At 44.9% G+C, this 20,617-nt stretch overlaps 1 protein-coding gene across 1 annotated transcript in view; it reads right to left on the reverse strand.

Annotated features, from left to right (window-relative positions):
• Window positions 1–3,714: 3,714 nt before the first annotated feature.
• The window catches only part of Flvcr2 (FLVCR heme transporter 2), a 50,464-nt gene continuing 33,561 nt past the window's right edge, over window positions 3,715–20,617 (reverse strand). Inside the window, exons 4-10 of the mRNA XM_042692823.1 lie at window positions 16,807–16,874; window positions 14,943–15,046; window positions 11,133–11,243; window positions 9,491–9,596; window positions 9,253–9,364; window positions 8,687–8,742; window positions 3,715–5,327 (exon numbers count right to left, since the gene is read on the reverse strand). Of these exons, the coding sequence (XP_042548757.1) occupies window positions 5,259–5,327; window positions 8,687–8,742; window positions 9,253–9,364; window positions 9,491–9,596; window positions 11,133–11,243; window positions 14,943–15,046; window positions 16,807–16,874 (626 nt within the window). The 3' untranslated portion in view covers window positions 3,715–5,258. The remainder of the gene's footprint in view (window positions 5,328–8,686; window positions 8,743–9,252; window positions 9,365–9,490; window positions 9,597–11,132; window positions 11,244–14,942; window positions 15,047–16,806; window positions 16,875–20,617) is intronic.

Raw genomic sequence — 20,617 nt, forward strand, 5'->3', positions numbered from 1 at the left:
CTTGTCCTGGTACTTTGATCTCCCATAAGACAAGAGCCTTGCCTTCTCCCCTGCCTGGCCCCCCCCCCCCACCCCCCCGTCCCACTTCTCTGAGCCCCAGGACCAGAGCATCACAGCTTTCTGCCTGGATCAAATCCATCTGAGCACCGGTGGCTCACACCTATAATCCTAGCTACTCAAGAGGCTGAGATCTGAGAATTACGGATCAAAGCCAGCCTGGGAAGAAGAGTCTGTGAGGCACTTATCTCCAAATAACCACCAGAAAATCATAAGTGTTGCTGTGGCTCAAGTGGTAGAGCACTCACCTTAAGCTGAGTAGCTGAGGGATAGTGCCTAGGCCCAGAATTCAAGACACATGACCAAAAAAAAAAATACCTACTCAGCCTGGCCACCTCCAGCTTTTCTCTTGTCACTTGCTTGTGCTTTTTATTGGGGGAGGGGGAGGTGAGGGGCAGATGGGAGGGTTGGTTGTGGGGCTTGAACTAAGGGTCTGGGCACTGTCCCTGAGTTTTTTTACTCAAGGCTAGCACTCTACCACTTTGAGCCACAGTGCTACTTCTTGTTTTCTGGTGGTTAATTTAGAGATGTCTCATGGACTTTCCTGCCTGAGCTGGCTTTGAACCGTGATCCTCAGATCTCGGAGTAGCTAGGATTATAGACATGAGCCATCGGCATCTGGCCTCTCATGTTCTTGAAATCCAATCTTCTTCCTCTTCACCATCTTCTAGATTCTAGGATCACCACTCAACAGTCACCACCCTTTCTTGTCCTCTTCTTTAAGAAGGAAACGAAGTTCTTGGTAACTACAGAGACAGAAACTGCAATTAAGTAGCTTTGAAGAAATTGCATGACAGTAGAAGCAAGCCTCCTAGACCCTAGGAATAATGTCCCCTAGTGACAGTTGCCTTTGAAACACTGCCTGGGCCTCTCCTGGCTATGTCTCCCACTCAGTTTGTCTTTTTGCAAGGTCCCTTGTTATTTCAGCAAATATTTATTGAGGACCTGTCCATGCCAGTCTCATGGAGCAGGGAAATGAACAACACAGGCAGTACCCTGCTCCCAGGGGCCTAACATAGTTGGCAAAACAGGATTCACAAGGCAGCTCATGGAAGATCTACAGACAGAATTCTGTAGAAAGCAAGGCAATTTGATCAAGAAGACGTGGGTAGGAGAATACTGGACATAACTTGGATCACCAGAAAAGTTCTGACACGGGGATTTCAGCTGAGACTCAAATGCTTAGGACTCAGACTCAAGACCAGACGTGGGCATTTAGGGCAGAGGGAACAGTAACTGGCAGGTAGGAATAGTTGTTCAGGAGGTATATCAGTATAGCTACAGTATGGTAAAGAGGAGCTAAAAAGAAAATCAGAAACAAAGATGGGACTTGGGAGTCTGAAGGAAGTTCAAAGGGCCAGGCACCAGTGCTCAAACCTGTAATCCTAGCTACTCAGGAGGTTGAGATCTGAAGATCATAGTTCAAAGCCAGCCCTGGTACATAAGTCTATAAGATTCTTACCTCCAATTAACCACCAGAAAACCTCAAAGTGGTAGAATGCTACACTTGAGTGAAAAAGCTCAGGGATAGTGCCCGTGCCTGAGTTCCAAGCCCCACAACCAACAAAAATAAAACCAGAAAAACAAAAAACAGAATTTTTACTGTTTTTAATATCTTGGGAAGTCTCCATCAGTCTTTAAGTGAAAGGAATAAAATCCACCTTAAACAGTAAAAAGAACATGGCTGCATAACCAAAAAGTTACAAGGATTATAAATTTCAGGAATGGTTCAATCAGGACTCCAATTCCATTTCTCTGTTGTCTTTCCTTTCAGACTGCCATCTTTATGGTACAAAAAGAAGGTGGAGTAATTCCAGGCCTCACATCCCCACCATACTGCACTTTGAAAAAAAAATCTTGCTGGGCTCCGATGCTCACTCCTGTAATCATGGAGGCTGAGATCTGAGGATCGCAGTTCAAAGCCAGCCCGTACAGGAAAGGCTGAGAGACTCTTACCTCCAATAAACCACTCAGGAAACAGGAAGTGGTGCCGTGGCACCACTAGCCTTGAGCTGAAGAGCTGAGGGACAGTGCCCAGGCCCAGAGTTCAAGCCCCATGACTAACAAAAAAGAAAAAAAAAATTATAGAATTAACATGAATATATAAATCCACCTGGAGACCACTGAGAAAGGAGTGAAAGTGTAAGATGATGTGGATCCTCTAGGTGTGCACATGGAAATGCAATTGCATGTGAGAATAGGTAAGATCCAGAAGGTTCTAAAGTGACAATTTGGGTGGAAAACAGGCATTATGTGTAGCAGACTCAGTCCCTTCCCTGATAAATCATTATGCCTGTGATCCCAGCTACTCAGGAGGAGATTGGGAAGATGGGTTCAAGTCCAGATTGAGTCAAACCCCATCTAAATCAAGAAGCCAGCATGGTAGTGTGTGCATGTGACTCCAGATATATGGAAGGCCATAAGGATATTGGTCTGAGACTGGCCCCAGGTAAAAGCACAAGATCTTCCCTGAAGAATAAGGTAAAAAAGGTTGGAGGTGAGGCTCAAGCAGTAGAGCACCTGCATAGCAAGTTGAAGGCCGCTGACTTGAAACCTCAGTACTACCCAAAATAAGTATAGTGCCAGGTGCTGGTGGCATGCCTATAATCCTAGCTACTCAAAAGACTAAGATCTGAGGATTGTAGTTCAAAGCCAGCTCAGGCAGGGAAGTCCATGAGACTCTTATCTCCATTGAACCACCAAAAAGCAGGAAGTGGAGCTGTGACTCAGGTAGTAGAGCTCTAGCCTTGAGCACAATAGCTTAGGGACAGCATCCAGGCCTTGTGTTCAAGCCCCAGGACAGGCGCACGCAAGCGCACACACACACACACAAAATAGTAGAATTAGAATATTGCCTCTCTCCACCTAAGAATTGCTAATGACTGGTGCTAGAATGCAATGAGCACATGGTACCTCTGGAGGGAAGAGTCATGCAGAAAACTACAGCATTGACATCCGCAAATAACAGATGTGACCTGAGCACAGCTGTGAAGACAGACAATTGAGGAGGAAATCAGTAGCCAGAAACTGCAGGCGACTACGGGAACTGACCTGTTGACTCAAGTCTGAGCAAGCTGGTACAGGAATGGGGTGGTTGTGGAACAACACTTCAGCCGCCCTTTGAGGCAGAGCCAGAGACAACAGTGGGCCATCTCATCAGGGATCACATTCCAGAGTGTACACAGTAGGAAGAAAGGTCAAGGTCACAGGCTAGCCACAGAGTTGTAGTCTTCTGTGTGGGTAGACCGGAACCTTCAGATATAGAGACTCTTTTATAGAGAGTAGCGCCCATGCCAACAGATGGAGCATGCTTCTACAAGGGGGGTGTCACAGTTACTCCTCTACCAGCCTTTTAACCTCGCCATACCTCAGTCCTCAGAAATGTAAGATAGCCAGTGGCTCATGCCTGTAATCCTAGCTGCTCAGGAGGCTGAGAACTGAGGATTGCAGTTCAAAGCCAGCCCAAGCAGCAAAATAAGAGATTCTTATCTCCAATTAACCACCTAAAAGCCCAAAGTGGAGCTGTGGTTCATGTGGTAGAATGATAGCCTTGAGCAAAATAACTCAGAGACAGTGCCCAGGCCCTGAGTTCAAGCTCCTGCCCCCCCCCAAAAAAAAAGAAAAAGAAGAAAAAAAGAAAATTAAGATAATCACAGACCACTTTGAGAATCTTTATTGCCTTAAGACATCTGATGTTACAAATAGAAAATACAAATTATCTTTTTAAAATAGAGCAATGGATTCAGTAAACAATGTTAATACATTTTTTGAGCAGTTGAATAAACATCTTTCTCCCATTAAAAAGGTAGATACCCTTCCCACTCCTTCCACCTAAAGTGTGAATTTCATGTATTACTTATACAGGGAATTCTGCCCCTCCATGTGCAGATCTGTGTATACACACACACAGCCCAATAACACCAGCCCAGGCTCCTCTGAGATCATGAGAGAGACTAAATTCAGACAGCATCATGGTCATAACCACAGCTACTCAATACCCTGGAAAAATTAGCTAAGATCTCTTCTTATGTTCAGAAGATACTAAGCCCAGGAGTAGGGCCACACAGCAGGCTAGGTAGGAAAAAGCTCAACTGGAATTGCTTTAAAGGGAATCACTTGAGGTTGAGGTTATCTGATAAAGATCATCACTAGCAGGAGATGAAGAGAAGGTTGGGTGCGCAAATATCGCCTCCACCAGAGACGAGATATGTTTACAATTCAAGCTAACTCAACGCCCATTGCAAAAGATGACTTCCTGGCTACCCGTTTCCTCTCATCTCTCAGAAGCAGCCTTAGCTTTGCCAGAGTGGAATGTTTGAGATTAGCTGTGATTATCCCCTCGGGATAATGCAATGTCCAGACAAAAGTAGACTAGGTGAACTTGGACACACAGCAGTCCCTGGCCAAAGACTTTTTTTTGTATGAAAACACAAGTCAGGCTAGCAGAGTTCCCAAATGCAGATCTTCACAAACTCACCCTGCACCTTCTTGGCCCCTAGGTGATACAGTACCCCCTGCAGGACTACAATCAAATTTGGCCAAGTTTATTGATATTTTGTCTGATCAGCGCTTAAGAAAGAGGGTCTGGAGACAGATTCCAACATCAGACCAGGAGAATGGGGTTGGGCCAAGAGTCTGAGGGAATTGCCCTGATGGGGTTGTTCCATGGAAGTTGTTCCCATTGTGCCTTCTCTCTGTGCCCTTGAGTGGTTTGTCCAATGACTCAGGCTGAGGAATGACTCTTCCCCAGGCAGAGCAGCTGGCCCCTTGTTCATGAGAACTGGGCTTTATGGGAAGGTCTTGAGACAATAGAAAAAGTGAATATCCTGAGTAAGCTTTCTTCTTGTGATAATTTTCCAAGTATTCTCCAGAAGAGAGGAAGGGGCTAGAGAAAGGGAAAAAAATCAAGCAACATTAGACTCCAGCACCCTCTATCAGCCTCTCCCCAAACCAGCACCCATGACCTAATAGAGAAGGGGGCAATAATCCAATCTGCATTTGATGGAAGGTCCGACTTTCCTCCACGAAGCATCCAAGCTCTTGAGTGGGTTCCAGGAGGCATGGGCACTGCCATGCCAGCCACAAATACTGCAGCCGCTTCCCTCCAGAAGCTGTCCCAATGAAGGTCTTTCTGCTGGCAGTGAGCTGAGTGGAATGAACAAGTGGGTGTTCATGGTTCCTGAGTGGCTGCCATGTCTCCATCAGAGATGATGCTCTGACACAATCGTGGGCACCTTGCTGGTGTTGCTTTCCTCCTCCTCCTGGACTTTCTGCAAGGCAAAGCAAGCAGGTAGCCCTGTGAGGCAAAGCAAGGTACCCTTCCCTGGCTGGAGCAACTGCCTGGCTATGACTCTAACCAGTGGGAGCATGAGCCAGTGTCCATTCTACCCCCAGAAGCAACTGAAAGGATCAAGAAACAACTGGTCCTACCTAGAGCATGCTTAGTTAGGTATATCACCTCATCAGACCTCTGCAAAGATAAAGGCCAATTTCCTATGATGCTAGGGCCACCAAACCATCCCACTCATCCCAAGTACAGTGCCTCAGGTTCACTGTTGGGATTAAAACAAGCAAATCCCACCCTGCCTCCCCATCCTGATAGCCAGAAACTCCACCACACACCACCAACTAGCTGCCCAACATGCCAGGCCTATGGCTTCCATTCAGAGGTGGCCCCCATGACGAGAAGTAGCATCATAATGTTCATGGGGGAAAAAAAACCAAAAACACAAAGATGGGCTGGGAAAGTGGCTCAGTGATAGAGTGCTTGCCTTGCATGCATGAGGCCCTGGGTTCAATTCCACCACGCAAACAGAAAAAGCTGGAAGTGGCACTGTAGCTCAAATGGTAGAGTGCTAACCTTGAGCTGAAGAGCACAGGGAGAGTGCCTAAGACCAGAGTTCAAGCCCCCTGACCAACCAAAAAAAAAACAAAAACCCACAAAGACAGTGTTTTAAAGGTACCACATGTAACTGTCTATATAAACTCAATGGCTACATATTTGTACTTCATGCCTAGGGGAACATAGGCTAAGAAGCAGTTTGCCCTTGGTTTTACCAAGGAAATCATAGCATTGGATTGATTTATTCGTATTATGTGGGTTTGAAATTAAGTATGACCTGGAAATTCTCTTAGGTCCCAGGTAAATACTATCAACTCAAGAATTTGGCTGCTGTTTTAAGAAATGCTTTGTTTGACCCAGGCATGGTGGTACATGCCTATAATCCCAGCACTGAGACAGGAAGATCAAAAATTCAAGGCCAGCCTGGGATATACAATGAGACCCTGTCTCACAAAAGCAAAAAATGATCTTCTAATTAGCAAAAGGCCTTGGGCACAGACACAGTACTGCCCAGTCAACACGATTCAAGGCCTAAAGGGGCAGGGGCAGGGCCAAACTAAGGTCAGTACCAGCTGAACAGATGGAGGGCATCCTGGTCATTCTATGGCATGGGCAACAGCTCTACATATGCCCCTTTCCCTTCCTCAGTCTTGCTAAGCATCAGACTAGCCTCAGGCATGAGGCTAGTCAGACAACTGATGCCCATTGCCAGCAGCTCTCCAGCATATACAGCATACATTGCACAGGTACCTGCTGCCTCCGAAGCCATTGCCTTGAAATTACTACCAGAAACAGGCTTGTAGGGACTGAAGCATAGCTACCATCTATCTATGTGCTGGAAGAAAAATGGAAAACTCAAAGCAAAAACTCAAGGACAGTCATTAGCCTTATCTCTCTTTTTGTTGAAACTACACATCTCGTTTTTGTAAAGAGATCTGAACTGGGTGCTGGAAGCTCACGCCTGTAATCCTAGCTACCCAGGACACTGAGATTTGAGGATCATGGTTTGAAGCCAGCCAGGTCAGGAAAGTCCACAAACCCTTATAAGCTGATTAACCATCAAAAGGCCATATGTGGAGGTGTGGTTCAAGTGGGAGAGCACTAGCTTTGAGCAAAACAGCTAAAGAAGAGTACCCTAGCTCTGAGTTTAAGCTCTACTATTGACATCACGGGTGGGGGGTGGGGGGAGGAGAGAGAGAGAGAGAGAGAGAGAGAGAGAGAGATGAGGGAAAGGAAAGAGACAAATATGGTGCCTGATTCTGACATTTTTTGTCTGCAACTCCTTGAGTTTCACTGACCCACATGAGGTACACATAATGACCCAGCTTCAGAGGAGGCACGCCCTGTGGCAGTGGCAGCTTCCTTGCCAGTGTCAGCCCTAGCATGATCTTACTTCCCCTTAATACCAAGTTGTCACTGACTCTGTCAGTAAGATCCAGAAACACATAGTGAATTATCCAAGGACATGAGACAAGTGAGAATCATGACTGAAACTTAAGGCTTCTATTCAGCTACTCAGCACAGTTTCCAACATACCAGACTCAAGCAAAGCCAACAACTATGATTGACAAACTTGGACCAGGCAGACCCACTATGGTTTCAAGACTAAGGAAATATTAGAACACCTGGAAGGGTACCAACAAGATAGAAATATGTATATTGCAGACATAAGGTTGTAGTAGACTATAACTGTTTGCAGGGTTTATCAAGCTGTCTTAAGCAAACAAGTAGAGTAGAAAATTAAACATACATAAACTACAGGTACGTAGATGTCAACATGAGAAAATAAATGTACAGGATAAAATGATAGGGGATTTCTGTATTCTTGTTCACCTCTATCTGCCAGTAACAGGGCAAAATCTCATGACACTAGACACAATGTATCTTTTTTTACTCCCCCCCAAATTAATCTGCCCTGCTTTATTACAGATACCCTTTCCTAAGCTTTTTATCTACTTATTGACCAAAGTGTATTCAATCAGTATGTCTCTGTATGTAACACAGGCACAAGCCTCTGTCCACAGTGGCTCTTGATCCTCATGCAAGTCCACAGAGCATCATTTTTGCTTTAAGGTTTGTCTCTCTGTCTCCTGGTGAAGTTCTTCCCCTAGGCTCCTCCCCCTGCTGGGCCTCAGATGCCTGCCAGCTCAGATGCCAGCACATGGCATCTGGAGACAAATATTGAAGAACTGAAGATTCTCGTCTATCTGCCAACACATATCTTTAAGTACTAAAATCATCTCTTGCAGAAAACTAGTTTTGCCTTTGAAAATTGGCCAAGACTATCAACATGAGGAATACTCAGCCTTAGCACACCTCTACAGTGCTACAGTAATGCACATTGGTTGAACTGACAGTACATTCCTAGAGAATAGTTAGCAACAGTTAGAAACTCAAAAACATATTTGACCACAAATCCATTTCTCCAAGAAATGCCACAGACAGAACTTGTCCAAAGAGTCATCTTCCAACATATTAGTCACAAAACTCCAAAAACCTTAATATGGCAAGGAGTGGATGACCATAGTATGTTCTGGGGACAAGAGCAAGGAGCCAGAAGGGTAGAAAGTGGGAGAAAGAGCCCAGAAATGACCAGCAGAAAAGCAATGGCAGAACCAACAGCCACTGAGGAAACCCTTTGAATGTATGTGTACAGGGTGAGCTGGCCTAGGAGCCATCACAAAACCAGACCCTCTGGAAGCCCCCATGACCCCCACCTGCGTTGGCTCAGCTTCATCACTGGCCTCAGGACCCAGATCTTGTACCCATGAAGCTCCTCATACTCACAATCTCAGGAACATCTTTGTTTGCCTTCTGCCTCCGGAGATCTGCCCTAATGAAAGCTGAATGGCAAAGACAAGAGTTATCAAGCAGATTCAATGGTCAAGTTCACCTGAGAGAGGTGAACAGATATCTCAAGTGAATCAACTCACTAAAGCCCAAGCACCACTGCTGTCCCTGAGAGACAGAATCCAATAATGACGCTGGCCTTCTCTTTCAGATGGGTCATTTCCCTTAAAAGTCCCTTTAAGTCTTTTATAGTGCTAGAACTTTACACACATTGCTCTACCCATCACCAGCTATCTTAATTTTACAGATTAGATTCCCAGAGATTGTTCCACATATCCAACAGCCACAGAGGTCAGTGTCAGTCTGTCTTCACGTATGAATAGGCTGTCTGACCCCAAGACTTCTTCACATCCCACACAATCCTGCTACTACCTCCTAAAATGATTTCCTAACGATCGTTTCTACCTGTCCTCCTGCATGTGCATTTCCCATCTATACACTACAGTCCCAAATTACCAAAAGCCTGAGCCTCCTCTGACTCTCAGCACCCCCACCCTACTTACCAGTGAGAGCTGCCCCAAGGGCAAGGAATACACAGAGGAAGATATTCCCAGGCAAGGTGCCATAGTTTTCAATAATCTGGCCCTGAGCAATGGTGAAGATGATCCCAAATACCTGGCAAAGCATAAGAGAGATTAGAAACTAGAGTCCAGTCCACGAGCTCCTGGGGAGAACTGAGCTGCCATATGGTAACACCAGTCAAGCTGGGCAGAGAACAAAGAGGAAACTTAGCTTCTCTACCTGTGCAGACACATTGAGGAGGCCAGATGACATTCCCTCGGATTCTGGGTACGTGAGCTCCACGGCAAACTCAAATCCCAGCGGGAGATAGCCAGTCATGAAGAAGCTGAAGTCCAGAGCAGAGAACATGGCAACAGAGAGCTTGCAGAACAAGGATGGGACCCACTGCCTCTCCTACCCTCCCTCTTCCAGTGAGCTATGCCAGGCCCATAAACAATCTGGCCATCCCCAAATGGCCATACCAAGGAAAGAGGATTCTGTAGACTAGTATGCCTTATGCTCAGATACATAGGATCCTCCAGGGATGTTTTTGCAGCCAGCAATGGCAACATTTACAGAAAGGCAAGAATATCTGATGTGTGCTATAAAGAATCTTTATTTTCTTCTCCCCCCACCCCCACCCTCAGATACCATTGAGAATTACTAATATAAAGGTGGTGGGTTCAAATCAACTTGAGTCTTTCCAGCATCTTAGGTTGCAGAAAATTTTGTGGTTTCTCTTTTGGGCTCTTAAGCACTGTATTTTACATTATTAATCACTATGCTGACAAGTATGTGAAACATTCTTTTGCATTGATGCATTTTATACCTCTCCGTTAAAAGCATAACAGCCACAAAAAAAAAAAAAAAAAGAATGTCTGATATGTTTCACTTTCAGCCAAGAGACCCTGTGTAGGAAGTGGAAAGACTCTGGAATTGGGCAGCATCTTCATGGCTCTCTGAAACCAAGAAAGAGCTCATCTTTGGCATATCCCTCCAGAGAGTAGCCATCTGGCAGGACCAAGTGTCTGAGGTGTCTCTCCTCTACTCACATACACAGTGGCACTGCCAAAAGAAAGTAACTGAGGGGTGAAGTGTGGCATAGACCCTTGTGAAAGGAGTGCTGATTCATACATTTCTTCAAACAATAGATCTAGAAATTTTCACTTCTAATTCTTTCCATCTGTATCACCCTTTACTGTTCTCATATCCTGAATTGTGTGTGTGTGTGTGTGTGTAGGTTCTGGGGCTTGAACTCAGGACCTGGGAGCTGTCCCTGAGCTTTTTTTGCTCAAGACTAGTGTTCTACCACTTGAGCCACAGCTCTACTTTCAGCTTTTTGGTAGTTTATTGAAGATAAGCGTCTCATGGATGTTCTTCCCAGGCTGGTTTTGAACCACTATCCTCATATCTCAACCTCCTGAGTAGCTAGGATTACAGGCATAAGACACTGGTCTCTCTCAATCCCTCCAACTCGACAAAGCAGGACACACTTACTTTCATTGACAGATGAGAAACTGAAGCTCAGAACAGTTGATTGGCCTGTCTATGACAGCAGTCACCATTAGAACTTAGACTCGGGCTCCAAACTTCTGATTCTGAGCCCTGTGTACCATCATTGACCCACTGTGTTCCCAGGCAAAGCTAAGAGATATTAATCATTCCTTAGCATCCCAGAGGTCTTAAAGGGCATAGAACATGTTTCACTCCACCCCAGCAGAAGAGCACAGGCTGCCTAGCATACTGCAAGTAGTATCAAGGCCCCTGTGTACCCTTTCCACATGTCCAAGGCAGCAGGGGGTCTATGTGGCATTCTAGCATACTGGAAGTGCTGGGATCCATGCAATGGTGTTTTCAACTAAACAGTTTCAATTAAACTTACCCCATTGTACCAGCAGTGATGAACACGACCCACAGGTGTCTCAGGTTCAAGGTGAATGTATATACTACCATGCCCACCAGGGTCATGACATAGACCACCAGGGTTGTCTCCCTATAAGTATGACAAAGAAGTTATATAGCAAGATCATTCATTCCTTAAATGTCTACAGGATACTAGTATATTAAGCTCTGGGCTCTGGGCTGGGACATCATGAATGTAATGTTAATTTTTTATCAACAATTTTATTTACAATGACAAATAATAACCGTTACTATTATTTGGCAGTACTGGGAAATTGGATGCAAAGCCTCATGCTTGAACAAGTAACTCCACATCTTAAGCCATGTTGTCAAGGGCTTTTGCTTTTAGTTTGACTTTCTTTGCAGACATGGTTTTGTACCTTTGTTTGAATGACCTCAGACCATGATCTTTCTACATCTGGCTCCTGAATAGCTGATATTGCATTCATGCACACCACACATGGTTTATAGTTGAGATAGGGTCCCACGAGCTTGTTTCACACTGTTATCCTCTTATTGCTACCTCCCAAAAAGCTAGGATTCCAGACGCGTGCCACCATACCTGTTTGGCAATAAGTAATTATTGAATTATATCCTGATTAGTGTTACAAAAGGTAAGACTAGCAAATACCAATTCCAAGCTGGGTGCTGGCTCATGCCTGTAATCCTCGGTACTAAGGAGGCTGAGTTCTGAGGATCACAGCTCAAAGCCAGCTGGGGAAGGAAAGTTTGTGAGACTCTTATTGCCAATTAACCACCAGAAAACCAGAAGTGGTGCTGTGGCTCAAAGTGGTAGAACACTAGCCTTGAGCAAAAGAGCTCAGGGGTAGAACCTAGGCCCTGAGTTCAAGATCCATCACACACACACACACACACACACACACACACACACACACACACAATCAATTTCACTAGATTATGCTCTCTTCCCACAGAATCCTTACACAAGCTGCCATGCCCTACCCACAGATAAGAGCAGCTCGGCCCTTTTCCTTCTCTTAACTCCCACCAGAAACAAATCGGGATAAACATTTAGCCTGGTCACAGTGCAGCAGAGCCCAGGACTACCGCACAAGTCATCCAATTCTGCCTGTTGGCTTTGCCCTGAGACCCCACAGAAACAATAGGCAGAGATCTGAGTTTCAGATGTTCTTTTCTTGGTAAGTCTTTCCTGTTGTCACTTGCACAGCACAGCACAACTTTTTCAATTGAATCTAAACTACTCTGCTCCTGACAGGAGAACTCAGAAAACAAACATTCTCTACCCCAGGACTAAGGGCATGATTTCAAAACCAAAGCAAAACCTCTACTCGCTCCTTGCCAGCTTTCCTAAGTGAGTTCTGTGTTGTGGAGCCCCCACGGGCTTCTCTCTCTAGGCCCCCCTCCCAGAAGGCACTGCCTCCCGTTGACAAGGTCTTGCTCGGCCTCCTGCCTGGCTCAGGCTGTGCATCCTCCTCTACCCTCCTGCCAAGACCATCGTGATATAGAGGATGACAGCTGCAGCCCTTGCTGCCACCCCTGAAGGCACAAACACAGTGGGTCACCAGCACACACACAGTTTCATCACACTCAGACCTGTGCATACTGGATCCCAAATTCTATTAAAACCCTTTATGTGTGTTTATGATTTCAATTCAATTCTTACCCCCCCCCAAAAAAAATCGTATAAGAAACATATGTCCATCCCTAATTTTACCAGTAAGGAAACTGAGGCTAGTGATTTGTTCAAAGTCATTGGCTGAGTACACTCAGAGCTGGAATTTGAACGCAGAGCCAGGAAGCCCCAGTGTTGTCTCTTGCTACCCATACAAGTAATAATGTGTGATTGCATTCTTGGATGAGGTCAAGGACAGAGCCTTGACCTCTGTTTCCCTTTGACCTGGTACTTCAAAGCAGTTACTGAGATGAAGTGTCTCTTTCTGGCCTCTGCCCACTATCCCGAAGAAAGCGACTTCAAGGACACAATATCTCAGTGATTCTACAAGCTCACCAGATGCTGAACTTGTTTCTGCCACATTTACTTAACTTTAAACCACTGACAAGTTTAGAAAAACTTTCTAGTCCTTGCCTCAGATAAATGGGCCTCACCAACAATTTCCAGCCCTCGAGCCAAAATGGACACACAGGAGACCTGGGGAGAGGGAAGCAGCTGACCACAGGATTGGACATGGAGACACACTTAGAGCTACTGATACCTAAGCTCTGAAGTGGGCTGAGCAAGTGTCTTCCCAAGCCTTTCATTCTGTTTGTAATTTTGTCTGAGTCATCTGGCTGCCCACATCCCAGCCCAGCCAACATTCCAATCCCTCCCTTTTCCTTCTACAAAGCAAGCCTGGAAGAAGGGACACTGCTGTCCACTAATCTGAGGGTGGCCAGTCCTCACTGGTCTTGCATCTGGCCAAAGCAAGCAACTAGCAGATGGCAGAGACGAGATGGCAGCCAAGCCCCACCAAACAACCACATCCCTAAGAGAGACCTCAACTGGCCTTTGACTAGGATAGCCATGACCAGAGGTTGACCTGATCTGACCAGAGCCTCATAGCAGCAAGTCTGTGTGGCTGGAAACAGGTCTGCTACTGTCTGTCACCTCCAGACGCTGGGAACTTTGGAGGCCTTAATAAAGCAGCCCAGAATATAGCTCTGTCCCAGCTGAGGATAATACTGGCAGCTGTCCCACCAGCCTGTATTAATTGAGTACCTAGGCATGGGGAGCACCAGAAAATCACAAGAAGTCAAGGACAAGGCTGGGAATTAGCTTAGTGATATAGTGTTTGCTTAGCATGCTTCCATTTGAGCCCTAGCCCTTTTTTCCTTTAGTTTTTTTGGATAGGGTCTCATGCTTTTGCCTGAGGCCAGGCTCAGACCACAATCCTCCTAACCTATGTCTCTCTGTAGCTGTGCTCACAAACACAGAGCATCACAGCTAGCTTGTTGGTGGAGATGAGGGTCTCATATTTGTAGCTCAGGTAGGCCTCAGACCTCTACCTCATTGCTTCCCAAGTAGCTGGATTTACATGGAAGCTTTTTAACGAGCTCTGGGGCTCTTAGAAATGCACTGGGTGTTCAGGTCCAAAATATATCATGATATTTACCAATAAGATAGAAATGAATACACGATAATTCACACTGTAAACTTAGAGCACAAGTTGATATCACTGGAACTCTGGGAGCCATGGCAAGAGTACCGTGAAATCACTGCCTTATCTCACTCTTGGAGCCATCCACAAACTTTCCACCAGTTGATATTTGTTTCACATTCATTTTCCTTTTCTTTATATTAGCATACATTAATTGTGCAAGGCCATTTTTGAGTGACATTTTCCACACATGTGCACAATGCAACCTGATCGACTTCACCCTTTCTGTCACTCTCCTTTAACCTTATCCTCCTTAAAACTATTTTAACCGGTTTCATCATTCTATTTTCATACCTGCAAATAAATGACTTCAACTGTATTCATCTGCATTTACCCTCTTCCTTGGCCTGCCCTCCCTCTCCATGGTGCCTACTTAAAAGTTACAATCTTTTTCCTATTTCTCTCTTCTGCCCCTGCTACAAGGCTCCTAGTTGGCTAGGAATGGGGAAGAGGATGGAGCTAGTCTTCTCGTGTGCACAATCTGCACACGAGAATGAGGAAAGTGAGGCTCCGAGAAACTAAATTTGAACTGCCTTGCTTGACTACTCAGACTTCCAGCTGCCACACCCAAAGTTTTTGAGCCCTGCTGCTAATGAATGTGTCATTCAAACAGTGGGTCCCTACTTCTGAGCCAATGAACAAGAGTCACTTACTTGTAGGTTTTGGACTTATCCAGCCAGAGACCTGAGAGCATAGCCCCAAGCATTCCTGCGATGATGATGGTCAGGCCGATTCTTCCAGCATTCACCTCTTGCCCCTGGGGAAATCCCAAGGACCATCCCATTTCAGCCACATTTAGAAAGTTTGGGGACAGGAAGACTAGGAAAGAGACAAGGGGCCTGGAAGAAAAAGCTCACAACAGTAGGTTATATCACCAACAATATAACCCTGGCTGTGTTCAAGACTCTGGACACTGGGTGACATGATGAACACAATTCTGGACTTAGAAACCACTTTAACACAGATTAAAAAAAAATTTTTTTTTGGCAGGTCCTAAAGCTTGAGCTATGGGCCTGGGCGGTCCCAGAGCTTTTGTGTTCAAAGCTAACACTCTACCACTAGAGCCACAGTTCCACTTCTGACTTTTTGTGGTTAACTGGAGATAACAGTCTCACTGACTTTCCTGTCTGGCTGGATTTAAACTGTGATCCTCAGATCTCAACATCCTAAGTAGCTAGGATTATAGGAATGAGCCACTGGTGCCTGGGTCTGGTTTTTTTTTTAAAGTTAATTACACAGCAATTCTGGTGTCTTATATATCATTGTTTCTGTTTCACAGATGGGAAACGAATTGGAACAATCAGTGCAAAAAGGAATGGGAGTATAATAGCTATTTTATTGTCTATGAGGTGAGAGTTTATTTATGCCTGAGAGTTTACAACCTTTTCTCATGTAACCTCATCATTGCCCACCATAAGGTTAGGGGTCACTGTGTCTCTATTTTATAATGAGGAAACTGAGGCACACTGAGATTCACTTTTTTTGTCCAAGGTCACAAAGCATGTATTAAGTACAAAGCTAGGATGCGAACTCAGACCTATCAAACCTAAAGGCTGGATCACTTAGCCTTAGTAGCCTTCTGCCTCTGCCAGCATGAGACTCTAGACATTGCAAAAGAGGGCCAGGCCTTCCTTGTTCCTGACTTTAGGACATATCATGTTGCCTTCCCAATGTCCAGCCTTCTGGGCATTGCTTCTGAAAACATTTAAAAAATGTTTTTTAAAAGTTTTCATTTGAACCTATGAGTTCAAAACAAATCTTGCCCAAATAAAATAATAATAATAAAAACAATATATGCTATATAATATATTCTATACTATATATTATGTATATTTATGTATGATATGAGATATTATTTTATCATATACTATATAACATGTAGTATAGCATATATACTATATAACATAGTATATTATATATATGAGATCTTGTTTTATTATATTGTACATTTTATATATATATCATCTATTATGTCTTATGTATGGTGACTATTTGCTAATCCTACAACTAATCTTAAAAGAAATAACCATGCTTCTTCTGCAGAAAAGAGATAGTAGAGATGGGCTGGGAAGGTGGCTCAGTGGTAGAGTGCTTGCATTGCAAGCCAGAAGCCCTGGGTTCGATTCCTCAGCACCACATAAGCAAAAAGCAAAAAGCCGGAAGTGGCGCTGTGGCTCAGTGGTAGAGCGCTAGCCTTGAGCTGAAGAGCTGAGGGACAACGCCCAGGCCCAGAGTTCAGGCCTCACGACCGGACCCCCCAAAAAAAAGAAAAGAAAAGAGATAGCAGAGAGATGCTAGCTAGCTTGTCAATGTCACCATCACAACTTAGGACCACCAGAGCCAGCTTGGGAATCCAGGGCCACCTCCCTCCACATCTCATCAGCATACCACCATCCCAGGCTGCCTAGAACTAGGGGGAACCCAAGACGAACTCCCAGCCCAGCCTCTGTGGAGACAGTCCTGGAAAACCCTATTATCTCCAAGGGAACTCCCTTACTGGGTAGGGAACTCCCTTACCGGGTAGTGCAAGATCACCATTTGATTCAGCAGAGTGGACAAGGCATAAAAAGCACCGGCATTCAGACCTGAAGGAGGGAGAAACAACATTACAGTCAGCCTTATCCTAGAGCCCTTGCTAATTCCATACCCTCCAGCAGTAAGGGAGCTTAAACATTCTCATCCTTACTGTCACTCAAGAGTGCTATTTCAAGAGAAGAGAAATTCAAAGAGCTCTGCAGATTTCCCCATAGAAGTCCTTCAAAACATTCAGAAGTAACCACATCAACCTTTTCTTAGCCACACACCTTTGCCCTCTGATTCCTTGAACCTGACATGGAAACATAGGCTCTGTAGAATATTACTCTCAAGTCAGAATTGTCTACATTCCTCTCTTAAGCTCTGGCCAGATTGTGGGTCAGTACAGTAGGTCAAGTACTCAAGCCTCCTCTTCCTTTCGATGACCCTTTCCCCTCTCTACCACTCCAGATCTCTGACCCCCTCATGCCACTCCCTCTGCAAGTCATTTCTTTCCTCGTTGACCACTCCTCCAACTTCTTCTCAGATTTAATATCCCACGAGATCTACTATGTGGGATTAGATGATACTCTATTTTTTTTTTGGGGGGGGGGGGAAGGTCCGGTCGTGGGGCCTGAACTCTGGGCCTGGGCACTGCCCCTCAGCTCTTCAGCTCAAGGCAAGCGCTCTACCACTTGAGCCTCAGCACCACTTCCGGCTTTTTGCTTATGTGGTGCTGAGGAATAGAACCCAGGGCTTCAGGCATGCAAGGCAAGCACTCTACCACTGAGCCACCTTCCCAGCCACCTTAGATGACACTCTAAAGAGCATTAAGTTGGTGTCTACTTCCTCAGTTCATCCAACAAATAAATGGAGAAATTACAATCTGCTGTAAGAAACTGTTTCTTTTTTCTTTTTCTTTCTTTTCTTTTTTTTTTTTTTGTCGGTCATGGGTCTTGAACTCTGGGCCTGGGTGCTGTCCCTCAACTCTTCAGCTCTACCACTTGAGCCACAGCATCACTTCTGGTTTTCTGTTCGTTTATTGGAGATAAGGTCTCATGGCCTTTCCTGCCTGGGCTGGCTTTGAACTGCGATTCTCAGATCTCAGCTTCCTGAGTAGCTAGAATTACAAGCATGAGCCACCGGTGGCCGGCTTAAGAACCTTTTTCTTAAGGGAATAAGAAATACAGTGATTTGTCTGAATAAATATAGTGAGTTAGTAGCTATGATGATACTAAAACTGACTCAAGAGAGAAAGGATCTCTTGGCCTTCTTTTTCTTTTTTTCCAATGATGATGATGATGATGATGATGATAGAGGCAGCAGCGGGACACACTTACGTACTAGACACCGTTCTAAGCCCATTACAGCTATAACTACCTGGAGGGTAGATAGTATAGCATCCCCATTCTAGAGGTGAGAAAAATGCACACAATTAAAATCAAACATAGTTACTCCAGAATGTCCGCCAGGGGTCGTTTTAGTTCTAGCCGAACATGAGGCCCACAGCACTCTACCTTGGGCACCCTTGACATTCATGTAGATTGGTGCAAGACATAGCTTGTGCATACAGCAGCCTCAGGAGTTCCTCTCTAGTCAAAGCAGCCCATGGAGCTCCAAGCCACAGAGGTGTCTGGAAGCTCTTCTCTTTGGCCACTAAGGTTTCGCTAAAGTACAAGGAAGGGCGAGTACAGCAACCATTCTGATTTAATGACTCACCAGAGCCACTACCAGCTTATAACTCCCTAGGCTAGTTGCCAACGCCCCTTGGAGGGGTAGGCCAGTGAAAGGAATCATTGTACTAAGGAAAGCACAGAGAATGGCTTCCCACCAGAGAAGACAGGTCATTCTGTCTGTTTGTATCACAAGAGGTCATTTTTATCATAAGCATTGTTGTCTAAATGTAACTGACATACGTCCCTATGTTGGGTTTTCTGGGACACAAATTACAAAACTAAGTAAAGGTCCAATTCTTACACAGATAAGAATTCTTAAATGGATAAGAACATTTTTTTACACTCCCACAGCACTTGGGCTCTGTGGGGCTAGTTCAGAACCCAATTCTAAACAAATCTAGAGTACTTGATCTTAATTATTCTGCTTTATATAACTTCTCACAAAGTTGACTGTCAAGACAATTATTTTCCCAAGTCTGGCCGATTCTTTCTGTCCCAGCCTCTCTGAGCAGATCATGTCACAGATGCAACCAGGTTGGGCTCAATGCAGCCTTCTAAACAGCACAAGGCCACAATGGGCCAATAAACCTGTTGGGTGAAATGTAACATATATTCTGTCATACAGAATATACTACCTAAGAGCATTTAGTTGGTGATCTACTTTGAGACTCTCAACATCTTAGCATGTATACTCTACTGATGATACATCAGGCCACTTCAAATTCCATTCCTGAGTTCAGACACTCCTGAGAAAGGGGGTGGGTGGCCTGGAATGTGGAAAGAAAAGGTAGAAAACAGCCTCCTGCCCTTTCTTGTCCTTCTGGCTCCTCCCTTGGCCACTGGCCTGGCCTGACCCTGTCAGGGATGTTTTAGTGGGACCTGGGCTTCAGACAGCTGCACTCAGTGTGGGATTCTAGCTGGGATGAACAAACTGAACAGAATCCATAGGAATCTGAAGGACATTATTTAGGAAGACTGAGTAGAAAGCATACCAACAGGTACTTTCAGGACTCAGAGAGACCAAGGGAGGCTTGACCTCAGTAGTCTCACACTGTCCCTGAGCTTTTTTGCTTAAGGCTAGCATTTAGGAGCCACAGTTCCATTTCTGGCTTTTTGCTGGTTAGTTGGAGAGAAGAATCTCATGGACTTCCCTGCATGGGCTGGCTTAGAACAGTGATCCTCAGATCTCAGTCTCTTGAGTAGCTAGGATTAGAGGCATGAGTCACCTGCACAGTGTAAACATTTGTTTTAAAAGGCCAGCAAAGCTTGAGCTCAGCAGAGCTCCAAGGAATGTCTAATAGGATTGCAAACACATTTGGAAGCCAGGATCTTAGAGGAGGCACCAAAATCCTTCCACAGACCCATGTAGACAGAACAATGATAAAAACGCTGGAGGGCCCCAAGGGAAAGAACCTCAGGAGAGGCTTAGAAAGCCTGAGGAGGTCAGAGCCTGACAATGAATGATTCAGAAATGCAGCTGATGAAGAGGAGGATAACATAAAGTACCTCCTTTGAAGACATTCTCTAGAAGAGGAGGCTTTCAAATATGTAGATGTTGCACCACTGATGACAGATTAGAAGAAGCTATTCACAAAGGAAAAGTGGCCAAAGGAAGGCTCTTTTCTTTCATCTCTTCTCCTGAAACACAGGACCCTGCCCTTCCTCAGCCACTAGTGGAATGTCTAACTGCAGCCTCAAGTCTTTCTTCATTGCCAAACTTGGGGAAGAAGGGAGGTCACTCACCAGCAGGTGATGTTTTGGCAACATCTAGCATGAGCCCAGTCCCTGCATCTCCTCCTAAATTGCCTAACCAGATTTAGGGAAAACAAAATACCACGCCTAACCATAGTTCAATTTGAACCTCAAATAATTGAAAGGTTAATTTTGAAGTATAAATTTGTCCCCAAATATTTCAAAGGACATGTTGATACTGGAAAGCATTTCTTCTTTATTTGAAGATATGTATACACACACACACACACACACACACACACACACACACACACTCCATATATATTACCAGGCAGGCCTTGAATTCAAAATTCTCCTACCTCAGTCATTTCAGTGCTAGAATTATAGGCATGTATTACCATACCAAGCTGGAAATTCAAATTTCAGTGGATGGCCTTTATTTTCTA

This window comes from Dipodomys spectabilis, unplaced genomic scaffold (genome assembly GCF_019054845.1).
Source record: "Dipodomys spectabilis isolate Male_0828 unplaced genomic scaffold, ASM1905484v1 ptg000157l, whole genome shotgun sequence".
NCBI classification, from domain to species: domain Eukaryota; kingdom Metazoa; phylum Chordata; class Mammalia; order Rodentia; family Heteromyidae; genus Dipodomys; species Dipodomys spectabilis.